The sequence below is a fragment of the Octopus sinensis genome, linkage group LG6, assembly GCF_006345805.1.
Source record: "Octopus sinensis linkage group LG6, ASM634580v1, whole genome shotgun sequence".
Classification (NCBI taxonomy): domain Eukaryota; kingdom Metazoa; phylum Mollusca; class Cephalopoda; order Octopoda; family Octopodidae; genus Octopus; species Octopus sinensis.
In genome coordinates this window covers 9,870,633-9,887,389 of record NC_043002.1, presented here as the reverse complement: position 1 = coordinate 9,887,389, position 16,757 = coordinate 9,870,633, and the positions used below count along the sequence as shown (strand labels likewise).

The 16,757-nt window shown below is 38.2% G+C and overlaps 1 protein-coding gene across 1 annotated transcript in view; it reads left to right on the top strand.

Moving 5' to 3' along the window:
- LOC115212787 overlaps positions 1 to 16,757 on the top strand; it is a 44,319-nt gene that overhangs the window by 18,822 nt on the left and 8,740 nt on the right. Inside the window, exons 3-4 of the mRNA XM_036503487.1 lie at positions 10,387 to 10,524; positions 14,555 to 14,702. Coding sequence (XP_036359380.1) covers positions 10,387 to 10,524; positions 14,555 to 14,702 — 286 coding nt within the window. The remainder of the gene's footprint in view (positions 1 to 10,386; positions 10,525 to 14,554; positions 14,703 to 16,757) is intronic.

The following is a 16,757-nucleotide window of genomic DNA, read 5'->3' as shown; positions in this document are numbered from 1 at the left end:
CTGTCTGCCCATTGACTCACAGCATATAGATCAGACTGGAGTTGAGTTCGGTCTGCTTCTTCATTGACGATTTGCTGGAGCTTAGTGTCATCAGCGAATATTTTCACTTTGCAGTAATGTACGACACTGGAAAGGTCGTTTACGTAAATTATGAAGAGTAGCGGACCCAAAACAGTTCCCTGGCGAACACCGCTGGTGACTTTTGCTGGGTTTGAGTGGACTCCATCAACTACAACATGTTGTGTTCTATTCGCCAGGAAATACTTAATCCAGTGTAGAACTTTTCCACGGATTCCAACATTTGCTAATTTTGAGAGTAGGATGTTATGGTCTACCCTGTCGAACGCTTTACTGAAGTCAAGATATATGACGTCAGAGTTCGAACCTGTTCCCAAGGCTTTGAGTACATCTTCAATGTGGTATAAGAGCTGTGTTAGACAGTCCCTGCCACAGCGAAAGCCATGCTGATTTGAATTTAGGAGTTTGTGGGTCTCCAGGAAGTCAGCTATCCTTGATCTTAACACTCTTTCAAACACTTTAATGATGTGGGAGGTGAGTGAGATTGGGCGATAGTTGACTGCGAGGGATCTGTTTCCTTGTTTGAAAACCGGGATGACCGACTGGGATAGAAACTGTTTCGGTATATAACCTGCGTCTAACGAATTTCTCCAGAGGTTGGTAAGAGGGATTGCAAGTTGATATCTACATTCCTTCAGGAGACTAGCGGGAAATCTATCAGGGCCTACAGCAGAGTAATGTTTGACCTCATTTATTGCTGCTACGATGTCGGTGGCAGTGAAGGTTATGTCTGAGATTTTGTGTTGGGAGTCAACTTCGTTCGTTTCCCTTACGTCAATATCAGTGGGAACACTAAAGACAGAGCAGTATTGTTTCTGCAGTATTTCTGCCATTTCTTTAGCATCGTGTTGGGGAATGCCGTTATCATCAATCAATGGCCCAGTGGGTGAGACAGTGGTTCTATGCTTATTTGCATAAGAATAGAACACTTTTGGGTTCTGTTTGATGTTTTTGATTACCCATTGTTCCTACACAGCTCTTTGATTTTCAATGGAGGTTTTCATGTTAGCCTGCAGATGAAGTTTTTCCAGCTCTAGTCTTTTCATTGTTGTTGAATGTGGATGTTGTGTGTGGGAATATTTTAATTGGTTGATTTTTTTGTTGAGTCTTTTGATGCGCCTGATGAGTGTTTTTTTCTTTTTAGGGAGCCGGTTTCTGTTTATGTTAGTAGATTTCTTGGGAGCGTGTTTAGAGCATGTATAGGTGACAATATTTTCAAAGTGCTGCCACGCGGTCTCAATATGAGAGGAATTGAGAGTAAAAGACCAGTCGATGGAAGACAGATCCTTTCTGATTGTTCCCCAGTCCGCTTTGTGGAAGTTTATGTTGTCAAATGGGTGCCATGGAGTGGGATTGGCTGGTTTGGTTTTTATATGTCGGGAATTAAGATTGCAGAGTACCATGTCGTGGTCTGAGAGAAGAGTTTTTTCGACTGAAATGCTGTGAACGTAGCTAGAGTGATTGGTCAATACCAGATCCAAGATCGTTTTATTCTGTCTCGTTATATATATATAAATATAACTATCAAAAAGTATTAAAAAGTTTAATATAAGATAAAGAGTAAAACCACTACGATCGTTTCATGCCCATAACCTAATTCGAATAACAATAATTTAAATTCAATTAATAATTCGAATTATGGTTATAGTCAATCTTCAGGTTAATGATAATATTTAAATAAATAATCAAAAATATTTAAACAATATTTTTTAAGAAATAAATGAAATAATAATTTTTCTTATAAAAAACCCTATTATCAAACTAGAAACTTTAACGATTATGATTAAGTCATACAATCGATTATAATGTTAAATATTAATTTTTAAGGTAAGAAACCCACAAATAATCTAATCTCAGTTAAAGTCAATATCTAATTACGTAAATATTTTACAAAAAAAAAATGACTATTCATATTATTAAATATAATTTCAAGTCAAATAATATATAATATTTGAATAATAACTAAATTATCAATGAAAATATATAAATGTATATAAATATAAAAATTAAGAACTAAAATTATCTCTATCAATAAATATATATGCACGTATAATAAAGACCTAATAAATTAATTATTCATTATTACTTATAAAAATATTAAAAGATTAAAGATGAAATAGCTAATTGTAAACAAACAAACAAACAATCTTAAGAGGCGTAGGAGTGGCTGTGTGATAAATAGCTTGCTTACCAACCACATGGTTCCGGGTTCAGTCCCACTGCGTGGTACTTTGGGCGAGTGACTTTTACTGTAGCCTCAGCCGACCAAAGCCTTGTGAGTGGATTTGGTAGACGCAAACTGAAAGAAGTCTTCGTACGTATATGTATGTGTGTGTATGCTTGTGTGTCTGTGTTTGTCCCCCCAACATCGCTTGACAACCGATGCTGGTGTGTTTACGTCCCCATAACTTAGCGTTTCGGCAAAAGTGTCCGATAATATAAATAGTAGGCTTCCAAAGTATAAGTCTTGGGGTCAATTTGCTCCACTAAAAGCGCTGCTCCAGCATGGCCACAGTCAAATGACGGAAACAAGTAAAAGAGTAAAAGAGTAAAAAAGAGTATATACATACATACATGTAAGCTCACCTGAATTCCTCTGATAGCCACTCTTTACCACGCGGACTTGATACTCGGTAGAGTTTTCAGAGTGTAACATCCAATCCCTTGTGCATTACTATGTGTTATATATATTTAGAATCGCTTGATTTCATGTGATGATGCTCCCTCTTTCTCTCACCTTTTCCCTCTCTCTGTATATGTATACATACATACATACATACATATATATATATATATACATATATATATAATATATATATATATATATGTGTGTGTGTGTGTGTGTGTGTGTGTGTGTGTATGTGTGTGTGTGTGTGTGTACATAATACAAATAAGAAAATGGAGAACAAATTTGGTTTGTTCATCAACTTACGGATATTATAATGTTAGATTATATATTCATTTTACAAATGAGAACATCAAAAGCATAAAAAATATTATATAACTCAATAGGTAATATAATAATACAAATACAGATTTCAAAAGTCATATTATAAATTATTGAAATCCAAAAACTACATCTTACAGCTGTTTCAGCCTATGGTCAAAAGTGAATCCAATTTACATTGCCTATAGATGTCAATATATTAGGGTTGTAGGCATTTAAAAAATATAATACTTATATGTTAAAAGAACCATAGGCCTCGTCAGAGGATATAATTAACTTTAAGAATATAATAATGATATCAATATACTAAACATGCTGCACTTATTACTTAATATATACAAATAAACAATAAACAAATATCCCAAAATACATACATATATATATATATACATTCATATAAAAAAATACATATATACATACATAAGTAAAGCGTACATACTATTCACATGCGCAAAATATATTAATGGACACCATTGAACAATATATTACATTGGATATACCATGCGTCGTATAGTTATGTAAATACATTATAATGTATATACACTACTATGTTTATCAGTAACAACATTATTCTTGCTTTAACGATAATCTTCAACAGATCATACATACTATACTAATGTCTACTAACATAACAAAAATTCCCGATAAAAGGTTCAAAATATATATTCATACATATACATATATATATATATATACGAGAAAGAAGCAACAAGAATGGATTAGTTTTTAGTACAATTGTTTCATACAAAGACAGGCTTTATTACAAGTTGCAAAAATTGCAGCAGATAAAAGTGTCCCGTACTCATCAGCTAAAATACATTTGAGTTCTCTAGACATCTTAGTGGGTGAGGTTATACTCATGAAATATTGGAGATAATTCCATTAAAGGCAGATATAGGTTGTAAACAGTTTTCCAAAGTTCCTTAATGATGATGCACCGTCTTATCACAGATTTTTAAAAACTTATTAGTTTCGAAGAGAAGATGAATTAATCCATAGTGTAGATTTAAATTTCCAGAGATATGATAAAAAAAAAATATATATATATATAAAAAAATAATTTTCTCTTCATAGTTCCTGAATTCTTAAAGATTCAAGCTAACTAAATTGTCTACAAATTCTTCTGTATTTGGTCACTTTGGAACCCCCTTCCGCTAAGTTGTCGCTGTATACTCTATATAGGCGCCTTTTCTTTTCTCCCTCTTCCCCTTTTTTCTTTTTTTCTTTTCCTTTTTCTTTTTTTTCTTTTTCTTTTTCTTTTTCTTTTCCTTCTTTCTTCTTCTTCTCCTTTTTCTTTTTCTTTTTTCCTTGTCTCTTTTCTTTTTTCTCTTATTTTATTTTCTTTGCCCCACAAATAAATTCCTTCAGCCTTTAGAAATCTTAACATAGCAGTTTTGCTCGGAGAGCAGTAATATGGCAAATTACCTTATCATATAGCATGAAATGATTGTGGATTAATAATGGTTAAATACATCGTCTGTGAGTATGAAATTCCTCCTCTTACCGCTGGAAATTTAAATCTTCACTACGGATTAATACACCTTTTCTGTGAAGCTAATAAGTTTTTAAAAACCTGTGATAAGTCTGTGCATCATCCTCCTCTTATCTCTGGAAATTTAAATCTACACTATGGATTAATTCATCTTCTCTTCGAAACTAATAAGTTTTTAAAAATCTGTGATAAGACGGTGCATCATCATTAAGGAACTTTGGAAAACTGTTTAAAACCTATATCTGCCTTTAATGGAATTATCTCCAATATTTCATGAGTATAACCTCACCCACTAAGATGTCTAGAGAACTCATATGTATTTTAGCTGATGAGTACGGGACACTTTTATCTGCTGCAATTTTTGCAACTTGTAATAAAGCCTGTCTTTGTATGAAACAATTGTACTAAAAACTAATCCATTCTTGTTGCTTCTTTCTCGTTTATAATCACCCCACATTACTGTATGGTTAACACCATATAGTTTTTCTGGTGCATCTAAGTTAAGTACCACATTCAAGTAAATTCATTGGAATTTACTTGAATCTTAATTGCATATATATATATATATATATATATATATATACATGCACAAACAAAATATATGCGTAAATCAGACAAACATAATCTAGATATTACTTAATACATCCACGTAAAGCGAACAAATTGAATTTTAAAATCCTAAATAGTAAATCCAAACTTAATGTCTAAGCTGAATTTAATCCACAATGTTTAAGCTTCTGTTATATGCATATTAAAGTTTATACATCCACGTAACGCTAACAAATTCAATTTTAAAATCCAAAATAGTAATTCCAAACTCTATGTCAAAGCTCTCGGGCAGCACAGATTGGAGCCTCTGCTTCCGGTTTTAAATTACTTTTAGTCCTCCACAGCCATCTTTTTCTCTGTTTGTCTTATCTTCAACATCCCTATGAAACTGACCATGCATTCTTTTCTTTGCCCACCTATTTTCAGATTCATTCGTTTTCAATTTCTTGTATAGTGCTTTATCTTTGCAATCTTTCATCCTACACAAGCCCGACCTTCCTACTTCTAATAATAGCGGTTCTGTGGCATTTTTCACAGACCATGCTATGTTGTTTTCTTATCCTCTAATGCTGAGTTCGCATCCATTACGTCCTCTTCACCTACGTTTTCTTAGTAAATACAATCTGTCTGTGTCACTTTTTTAGTGGAATGTCCCATATCTAAAGAGTGAAACCACCCAGGTGTTGATAGCTTCGATCTTATTCCGTCCGTTTAATTTCGAATTAAGGATCAGTCTCAGTCCGCGCAGGTACACCACTTTAAATTTTTCTATCATTTCTTTTTCCATCTATTTATTCATTTCCAAAATCCTCAAGTACTTATACACCGTCTCTCCTATCTGCTTCATAACCTCCCCCGGCGGTATCATTAACCCGTCCATACATTTGATTTTGCCTCTCTTCAAGACTAACACAGCACACTTTCTCAGTCCGAACTCCGTTCTGATATCAGCACTGAAAGTATACCCCGTATCAACGAGGGAACTAACTTGGGCTTCATCTTTACCATAAAGTTTGAGGTCATCCATGAATAACAAATGGTTGACTTTTTGTTGGCGGCTTTTGAATATATACCCAGCTTTTGCTTTCCTCTGAATCAGTGTTAGTGGTATCAAGCACAGATCAGTGGGGACAGGCAGTCCCCTTGGAAGATACCCCACCTGATTTCTACTCTCCCTAGCCGTCTTTTACTGTCAGGTTCGTCCTCCAATTCGCCATAATTTCTCCCAGCAATCGCTCATTATTCGATGCAATACCAAATAGGTCCATACACTCCATAATCCAAGAATGTGGGATCATATCGTACGTCTTACGCTAGTCGATCCATGACATGGCTAAGTTACTTTTCCTCCTCTTGCAGTCTCTGAGTACAGTTTTGTCTGTCAGGAGTTGATCCTTGGTACCTCTGCACTTACGTTTGCAACCCTTCTGCTCATGTGGCAAGACTCCATTTTTTTCCAAATATTCGTAAATTGACTCTACGAGTATTCCAGTCAATAACTTCCACATAAGTGGCAAATAGGATATCGGCTTGTAATTGTCTACCGTATTGCCTTCTACGATGTTTTTCAGGCACAGCACAGTCCTACCCAATATCAACCATTCTGGTGTTACCTGGTCGGCATTTAACAAGGTGTTGAGCTGTGCAGCTATTCGTGCATGACATTCACCAAATCTTTTGATCTAGTAGCCTTGAACTCCATCTGGTCCCGGAGCTTTCCAGTTGGTGGCTGTTTTTTTTTTTTGCTTTTTTTTTTTGCTAATTTCCTTCACTTCCCTAAATGAAATGATTAGTTCTGCCTGTTTTGGACAGACTACTGTTTGTTTCAGTTCTTGCCACCATTCAGCATCCTTCTTTTTCGCTTTGTCTTTCCTCCATATGTTTCTTTACTACCCACAAGGGGCTAAACATAGAGGGGACAAACAAGGACAGACAAACGGATTAAGTCGATTACATCGGCCCCAGTGCGTAACTGCTACTTAATTTATCGACTCCGAAAGGATGAAAGGCAAAGTCGACCTCGGCGGAATTTGAACTCAGAACGTAGTGACGGGCGAAATACCGCGAAGCACTTCGCCCGGCGTGCTAACGTCTCTGCCAGCTCGCCGCCTTTCCTCCATATGTCACTCTCAAACCTCTGACATTCATTGTTCCCTGGTATCAACTTTTTATCTGTGCACTCTCCATTTATTTCTTTATAGAATATCTTCTGATCTACTCTGTATAACCTATTCTTTTGGCGGTGCTGTTACAGTTCCATCATTACCACTTTCAGGCCCTTTCTTTCAGTATTATATTTCTTTTCCAATGTCTGTATTTTTGTTCGCTTTGAAGTTCCCCTATTTCTTATTATTATCATTATTATTATTATTATTATTATTATTATTATTGAGTGAGAGAGCGGTGCATGCCATCAAAGTGACACTAGGGTAAAATATACAAAGCCCAGTATACCCACCATGACTACCCGTCTGATAAAGGTACACCAGGCACATGCATCACAACTATTTGTGCGCGACATGGTGATCTCATATCAAGATAAACAGCACATGACCTTGCAGGTGGGGGTCCAGTTACAATTTTCATCTGGTCGAGTAGCCCTTCCCGCTCAAAAGGTCTCTGAATATGGATTGCTTAAGGATGTTGAACGAACCACCCATGTTTCCATAGGTGAATTATCCAAACCTCTAAGAATCCCTCTCAACACACGGCTATGATGCTCCCCCACTACATCTGCTCATGATCAGAGATGCACATATCGTCAGCCACTAAGGGATATGGTCAACTGGTTAAGGTCAAACAACTGATAAGCAAATCTGTGGTATTGAGCAGAATATTTGCTGTAGCCCATCTTTTATACCAAGACAAAACAATGTACATGATAACACTTCCAATCAGTTAAGAACTGAAGCCGTGAGAGCCACTGTCTGGTACTGCATCAGGGCTTATCATTATTATTATTATTATTATTATTATTATTATTATTATTATTATTATTATTATTATATTATTATTAGTAGTAGTAGTAGTAGTAGTAGTAGTAGTAGTAGTAGTAGTAGTAGTAGTAGAGTAGTAGTAGTAGTAGTAGTAGTAGTATCATCATCATCATCATTATTATTATTATTATTATTTTATTTTTATTAGTATTAGTATTATTGACATTATTATTCATATACACTCAACAGATTAGACTTTTGGAAAAGAAAAGAATCCTAAAATCGGACTACATTGATTATCCTTTGATGCCAAGAATCTTCCTATTGGGTTACAGCAAGTAACCTTAGATGCCAAGAACCCTCCTAAGTATCCAAACTGTCCCCAATAATACCGTTTTCTGCAGCTGTACTAAACCGGGTTTCAATGTCCGTTTCCTCTATCCACCTTATTAGAGTTTTAGGGATAGTTACGCATGCACCTAAAACTAATGGGATATATTTTATCCACAATTTCCAAAGTCTCTGTAATTCAATAGCTAGGTCCTGGTACTTTGCTATTTTTCTATACTTCTAATATTAATTTTTTCATCTTTTGGGACTACAGTCTTGACTTTACAAAGTCAATTATATGGCACTTTCTATTCTTTATATTTACTACTACCAAAAACAAGCCTTCTAACTTCTATTACTCTGTCAGTCTGAATGCTAAAGTCCCACCACATCTTGTATTTCTTTACTTTCTTGTACTTTAAGTTCATGTTCATACAATTTATCAGTATTTTCAAGAACTAGCTTTCTACATACCTCTCGGTGGATTGTTTTTTAAAATCTGTGATAAGACTGTGCATCATCATTAAGGAACTTTGGAAAACTGTTTACAACCTATATCTGCCTTTAATGGAATTATCTCCAATATTTCATGAGTATAACCTCACCCACTAAGATGTCTAGAGAACTCATATGTATTTTAGCTGATGAGTACGGGACACTTTTATCTGCTGCAATTTTTGCAACTTGTAATAAAGCCTGTCTTTGTATGAAACAATTGTACTAAAAACTAATCCATTCTTGTTGCTTTTTTTCTCGTTTATAATCACCTCTCCCTAGATTGTCATGTCTTTTCTTGTATTCCGTATTTTTTGTATTCTGTGCCAACATGTTACATTCACTTACTATATGTGTAATGCTTAGCGGTATTAAGGCGGCGAGCTGGCAGAATCGTTAGCACGCCGGGCGAAATGCTTTGCGGTATTTCGTCTGTCGTTACGTTGTCATTTCAAATTCTGCCGAGGTCGACTTTGCCTTTCATCCTTTCGGGGTCGATAAATTAAGTACCAGTTACGCACCGGGGTCGATGTAATCGACTTAATATCTATGTCTGTCCTTGTTTGTCCTCTCTATGTTTAGCTCCTTGTGGGTAATAAAGAAATAGGTATTTCGTCTGCCACTACGTTCTGAGTTCGAACTACGCTGAGGTCGATTTTGCCTTTCATCCCTCGGGATAGATAAATTAAATACCAGTGAAACACTGCGATCGATGTAATCGACTAGTCCCTTTCCCCTAAAATTTCAGACCTTGTGACAATAGCAGAAATTATTATTATTGCTTTTTTGTTTTTTATTGTCAGCAAACTAACCTCTACCAAAATCTGAATATCGGTGTTTTTTGTACTTTATGCGATATACCAGTTCGTGCCAAAACCTTTTGGCTTGTCTAAATCACGCCTTTGGGTAGGAGAAGCATTTAGAGAGAAAGTATCAGTTCATCAAATTTGTTTAATGAAAACAGGAGTGGGAGAAAACATATATGATCCGACTGAATTTCATATATGAATTAGAAGGAAGCAAAAAAGTTGGATATTATCGGAACCATCTTTATCTTCTAGTGATTATAATAAAACTACCTGACGAAATATCCACAATACAGCGTAGTAGATATATAGAGAATATCAAACGAGTTCCCTATGGATACCGTATTTATTACAACTCGTGGCTTGTAAACGTATCTAACTCGCTTTCGCTCGTTAGATACGTTTACAAGCCACGAGTTGTAATAAATACGGTATCCATAGGGAATGAGTTTGGTATTTTATTTATTACACACGAATAAACGACCATATTTTATTAACCCAATAACTAAATTCTTCATGTTTAGTTGTAACTTATGAATGACAAAAGTAGTGCCGTCACCGTGACCTCAGATCATCACCATGGATTGACCAATCAGAAGCAGCGCTGTCACCGTGACCTCGGGTCATCACCATGGATTGACCAATCAGAAGCAGCGCTCGCAGTATCTGACATATGTTAGATACCAAAAATATCTCAAAGTGTTCTCACTCACATGTGTGTAATAAATTTTTAATCTATGTATTTTTATTCAGATTGTAAAGGATGTTTCTTTGAAGACAAATGCCGCAAATATGAAGAAGAATGGCTTGAAAAGCTGGAAATTATGTGTGCCACCAGAACATGCCATCGTATGAGCGACGTTGAATGGAAAGTATATGCAAAATCTGTGTGTAAGTTGACAAAGAAAATTTTCCTTTCCTCTCTTCGCTGCGCAATGGCCCAGTGGTTAGGGCAGTGGACTCGCGGTCATAGGATCGCGGTTTCGATTCCCAGACCGGGCGTTGTGAGTGTTTATTGAGCGAAAACACCTAAAAGTTCCACAAGGCTCCGGCAGGGATGGTGGTGATCCCTGCTGTACTCTTTCACCACAACTTTCTCTCACTTTTACTTCCTGTTTCTGTTGTACCTGTATTTCAAGGGGCCGGCCTTGTCTCTCTCTCTGTATCACGCTGAATATCCCCGAGAACTACGTTAAGGGTGCACGTGTCTGTGGAGTGCTCAGCCACTTACACGTTAATTTCACGAGCAGGCTGTTCCGTTGATTCGGATCAACCGGAGCACTCGTCGTCGTAACCGACGGAGTGCTTCCACATGTTTTGAAATATCAAAACCCCAACGACGGGTTATAGTTGCATTCATTTGAATGAGATAAACCTTGTTTGGTAACTCTTAATTACTGACAATCTACCAGCGTTAACTGTGAGATTGGTGTACGCCAACTCCCAGACAGTCATATCAAACCCAGTAAATGGCGAATCCTTAGTTTAGTGAGCTTAAGTAACGAAATGTAATGTCCAACACAGTAGTGTTTGATCTCAGCGCATAACGAAATGTATCTAAGCAACGCAAAACATTTTTGCAGGCGCACTAATTATGGTGGCTGGTAGAATCGTTGGCGCGTCGAACAAAATGCTTAGCCACATTTCTTCCGGTCCTTTACGTTCTGAACTTATATCCTGCCAAGTTTAACTTTACCTTTCACCCCCATACAGGTCGAAAATTAAGGTACCAGTTAAATACCGGAGTCGCTGATATTAACTGGTTGTCTATCCTCGAAAATTGCTGGCATTAAAGCCTGTAACTAATAGACCTCCTGCGCATGGGGATCTTGGTCGCTTAAACGTCATGGAAGCTGGATAATTGGTCTTAGGAATCCTAGGGCTAAAGACAAATAAAATAACCGATTCTTATATTTCAATATTTAGCTTGAATTATACGTTACCTGACCTGGTATATTTCAAAGAATAAGGCGGCGAGCTGGCAGAATCGTTAGCACGCTAGACGAATTCTAAGCGGTATTTCGTCTGCCGTTACGTACTGAATTCGAATAAGTACCAGTTACGCACTGGGGTCGATGTAATCGACTTAATCCGTTTGTCTGTCCTTGTTTGTCCTCTTTGTGTTTAGCCCCTTGTGGGTAGTAAAGAAATAGGTATTTCGTCTGTCTTTATGTTCTGAGTTCAAATTCCGCCGAGGTCGACTTTGCCTTTCATCCTTTCGGGATCGATTAAATAAGTACCAGTTACGCACTGGGGTCGGTGTAATCGACTTAATCCGTTTGTCTGTCCTTGTTTGTCCCCTCTGTGTTTAGCCTTTTGTGGGTAGTAAAGAAATAGGTATTTTGTCTGTCTTTATGTTCTGAGTTCAAATTCCGCCGAGGTCGACTTTGCCTTTCATCCTTTCGGGATCGATTAAATAAGTACCAGTTACGCACTGGGGTCGGTGTAATCGACTTAATCCGTTTGTCTGTCCTTGTTTGTCCCCTCTGTGTTTAGCCCCTTGTGGGTAGTAAAGAAATAAGTATTTCGTCTGTCTTTATGTTCTGAGTTCAAATTCCGCCGAGGTCGACTTTGCCTTTCATCCTTTCGAGATCGATTAAATAAGTACCAGTTACGCACTGGGGTCGATGTAATCGACTTAATCCGTTTGTCTGTCCTTGTTTGTCCTCTCTGTGTTTAGCCCCTTGTGGGTAGTAAAGAAATAGGCATATTTCAAAGAATGTGCTTTATGTCTGTATGCATTATCAACTGGTATCAATACGAGGTCCGGCTGTGAAGTTCATAGGCTTACCAAGACAATCTGATGGAATGCCACCTAATGAAGTTTATTTCTCAGTATAGTACCCGCTGCGGTCGACACATTTATCAGTTTCGAAGTTCTTGAAGCTCATTGGTGAAGAAACTTTGATTCTCTCTGTGAAAAATGTCAACAACAATAGACATGACGTCATCGCTGAGATATTGCTTCCCAGCCAAGTTTATTTTTTCTTTCATGTTAGAGAAGAGGTGATATACATATTGTAGACAGATGGGGCAAAATCGGGAGAATAAGGAGGGTGACCAACCAGTTCAAAGCCACATTCATACCCAGCGTTTCTTCTTGATGGCCTTTTGAAACTCCCTCAGCGAGATGCCCGGGGTACTCTGTATTAATGGTATGGCTCTTTTGAAGATATTCATTAAAATAATTGGTTTCTGGTTCCAAGTTATTAAGCTAATACTGCTCTTGGATTAGGAAACGTTGAACTAAACAGGACATGCCTCAAACAATGTCAGATTTCCCGTGATAGGATGAGCCTAGTATGCCTTTCATAAGGTGTCAAAATACGTGGAAGTCACCGAGGAGAAACCTTCAAAGAGCAGGATATGCTATTAGCATTGACTATTCGATTTATAGTCAATCGCCTGTTATGTGATAAACGTGATTGATATTTTCGTCGGTGGTGGTATTTGCAGGACCTCCAGACTTAGCCTTTCCTTCGCAAATGCAACTGCTGACTTGTGTGCAGTCGAGTGATAAAGCTGGAGTGTCATTCTCTAATATAGCGGGGAGGGAAGTGAAGCACTCCGTCGGTTACGACGATGAGGGTTCCGGTTGATCCGAATCAACGGAACAGCCTGCTCGTGAAATTAACGTGTAAGTGGCTGAGCACTCCACAGACACGTGTACCCTTAACGTAGTTCTCGGGAATATTCAGCGTGACACAGAGAGTGACAAGGCCGGCCCTTTGAAATACAGGTACAACAGAAACAGGAAGTAAGAGTGAGGGAAAGTTGTGGTGAAAGAGTACAGCAGGGATCACCACCATCCCCTGCCGGAGCCTCGTGGAGCTTTAGGTGTTTTCGCTCAATAAACACTCACAACGCCTGGTCTGGGAATCGAAACCGCGATCCTATGACTGCGAGTCCGCTGCCCTAACCACTGGGCCATTGCGCCTCCACCTCTCTAATATAACAATCATGTCAGCATGAATGTCCTGGGGCAGGGGGACAAATACTTTCCCTGTCAGTAACTGATAACATCACGATGCCAAATGTTGTATATTTTCTAGAGAACTCGCAACTAATTATTTTTGAAGTCTGCTTTAAACAGTGAGGCTCGTTACCTGAACAAAATACACATACACACACACACACACACACACACACACACACACACACACACACACACTTCGGTTATTAATTTGAAGATCTGAAATCAATGACTATTGCAGTTCTAGCATCACTCTTTCATTTTCAGCCTATGAACTTTTGAATCCATCCTCGTATGTGTATAATCACCAACACTGAACTTTGTTTTTACATACTTGAAGTTTCCTTATTTCTTTATTGCCCACAAGGGGCTAAACATATAGGGGACAGATAAAGGGATTAAGTCAATTACATCGACACCAGTGCGTAACTCCGAAAGGACGAAAGGCAAAGTCAATCTCGGCGGAATTTGAACTCAGAATGTAACAGCAGACGAAATACCACTAAGCATTTCGCGAGGGCTAACGTTTCTGCCAATTCACCGCCTTACATACTTGAAGTTTCCATTAACGATTCCGATTTTAAGAAGAATATGAACTCAATATAAAAAATGCCTAATGAATTATCTCTGATAAACATATAGACAAGAAAAACTCTAACAAAAGGAGTGAGCGGGCAAAATAGCACGCCAGGCAAAAGGTCTATCAGTATTTCCCATGGACTCCGGATCCGAGTTCAAACTTCATCGAGGTCTAGTTTGCATTTGATCCCTTCGAGGTTGATGAAATAAGTAGCTGTCGTGCTTTAGAGTCAATGTAATTGATTTACCTGACTCTCTGAAATTGGTGGCCTATTGCCAAACTTATAAAGCATTATAGGCATAATTAAAGGAATGATAATTATTTAATAGAATAATCTATATATTGTTTGTTTTCTTATCGAAAAACAGTTTGTCTGACGGGTGACGGGGAATGTGTTGAGAATGGTACAACGTGGGCAGCCCCAGAAGACGATGAATGCTGGACTCACACATGCAAAATTTTAGGAACTAGAAACATTCGAATAGAATCAACATCGGGAGGAGACTGTGCAGACGCGTGAGTATATAATTTGAGGTATTAATTTCGCTTATACATTTCCTCCATATCACTGCTGTATTGTCCTTGTAACACACGACCTCTTCGGTCCGACGTCTAACTTCACTTCGCTCTCATGAAGATGTAAAAATATCAACGTAAACATTTCCAGTCAAACGTTTGAACTGACAAACCGTTAGAATCCCGCTTCTTCTTTTTTTATATTATTATTTAAAACGTGTCTGTTTCTTTTCCAAGGAAGACTCTGACAAACTACGTTTTAATTCCTAAGTAGAGCAAAATTAAAATTGGAATTCTTTTAACGTTTACTTGTTTAGTATTTTATATGACCGCGGCCAACTTGAGTAATTTAAATGAACAAATCAACGCCAGTGCTGTACTTGCTTATTTCTAGATGCTTCTCTTATTCTATCAGTTTCTTGGACCGCTAAGTCTTAAATATATTGTCATGGATTGACAAGTGTTGGGAGAGAGAGGCACAAAAATGCAGAAAGCCATACAATATACAAGAACACAGACATACTCACGCACATTTAGAGTCGATGTAATTGATTTACCCGACTCTCTGAAATTGGTGGCCTATTGCCAAACTTATAAAGCATTATAGGCATAATTAAAGGAAGGATAATTATTTAATAGAATAATCTATATATTGTTTGTTTTCTTGTCGAAAAACAGTTTGTCTGACGGGTGACGGGGAATGTGTTCACACACACACACACACACCACACACACACACACACACACACACACACACACACACAGCGTCATAATACAGAACATGGCGCCAGTTCTGCTTCTCTTCAGTTTAAAGATTTGAGCAAAGTCGACTCCAACATCGGGACCAACTTTGTGCAAGTATGAAAGCATGCTGACATAACGCTGCTTCCTCTAAATGGAAAACTTACCTGTCATTCTGGTTTTGTGACACGAAGCAAAGCAGGCCTTGACAACCCTTAATAAGACGCTTAGTAAATGATCCACAACCACTGAAGCAAACTGAGTCTTCGTCTTCTTCCATTTCTCAAACAGTTTGCAAGGCACAAGCAAGCCCCAAGAGACACATTTCGTGTTCATAGAACATGATTACCGCTTTATTTTACTGAACCCTCATTTGTCTTCAGGACGAGGGAAAAGAACTGACACAAGGTGACACCCAGTAGGACTGAAACTGAACGAACGTGGTTTCAAAGCGAACTACGCCGACTCAGATTATAAATCACATAAACTACAGTGTTGATAAGAAGGGAATAACACGCCCAGGCAGGACCCCTTCATCCATCTGCGACACCTCCGTACTCGCTTCAGACCGATCAGCGTGACAGCTCGCGAGACCATTGGAACTGGACAGCGACCCATCAGCGGGACTCGGTACCACGTCGACTGGCCGCCAACAACCTGCATTGACGTCGTCCTACTCGAGAGCCTGTCCTCACCGCCCGCCACCGTCAGGCATGACTACAGTGAGCTACACAGCACAGATATTGGTGGCATTAGCAATGGAAGTCGATAGTCTTCTCTGACGAGAGCCGGTACTTTGTTTCCACATCGGATGGTAGAGTGAGGGTATGGCGTAGGGAGGGATGAACTCTACAGAGATGCATGTGTAATGGAGAGAGACACGTGGGGTAGCCAAAGCATCATGGTTTTGGGAGCTGTAGGCCTGAATCAGAGAACTGGGCCCCATGTGTTCCAAAACGTTGGTGCAGTCAGAGGGAATGGCATCACAGCGCTGCGTTACGTTGACCAGATCCAAAGACGTCCATACTGCGCGCTTCTTCGCGACGAATGTCAGTCTCTTGAAAATCGGGTCATAATCCCGAAATATTGAATGGAAGGTAAGTCTACATTAATTCTTATATTTGTTTTCTTGGGATTTGCCTTGCATTTACTTCGCATTGCTCTGGTCTTACCCACGTTCCCTTATACAGTATGTTCTACACAATCCTTCATAGTAATTATTCCATTATAATATGTGTGTGTGTGTTTGGCACAGATTGATCTTGAACTCTATTGCGCATGTGCTAGAATTTTTATCGCTCTAGCTCACTTCCG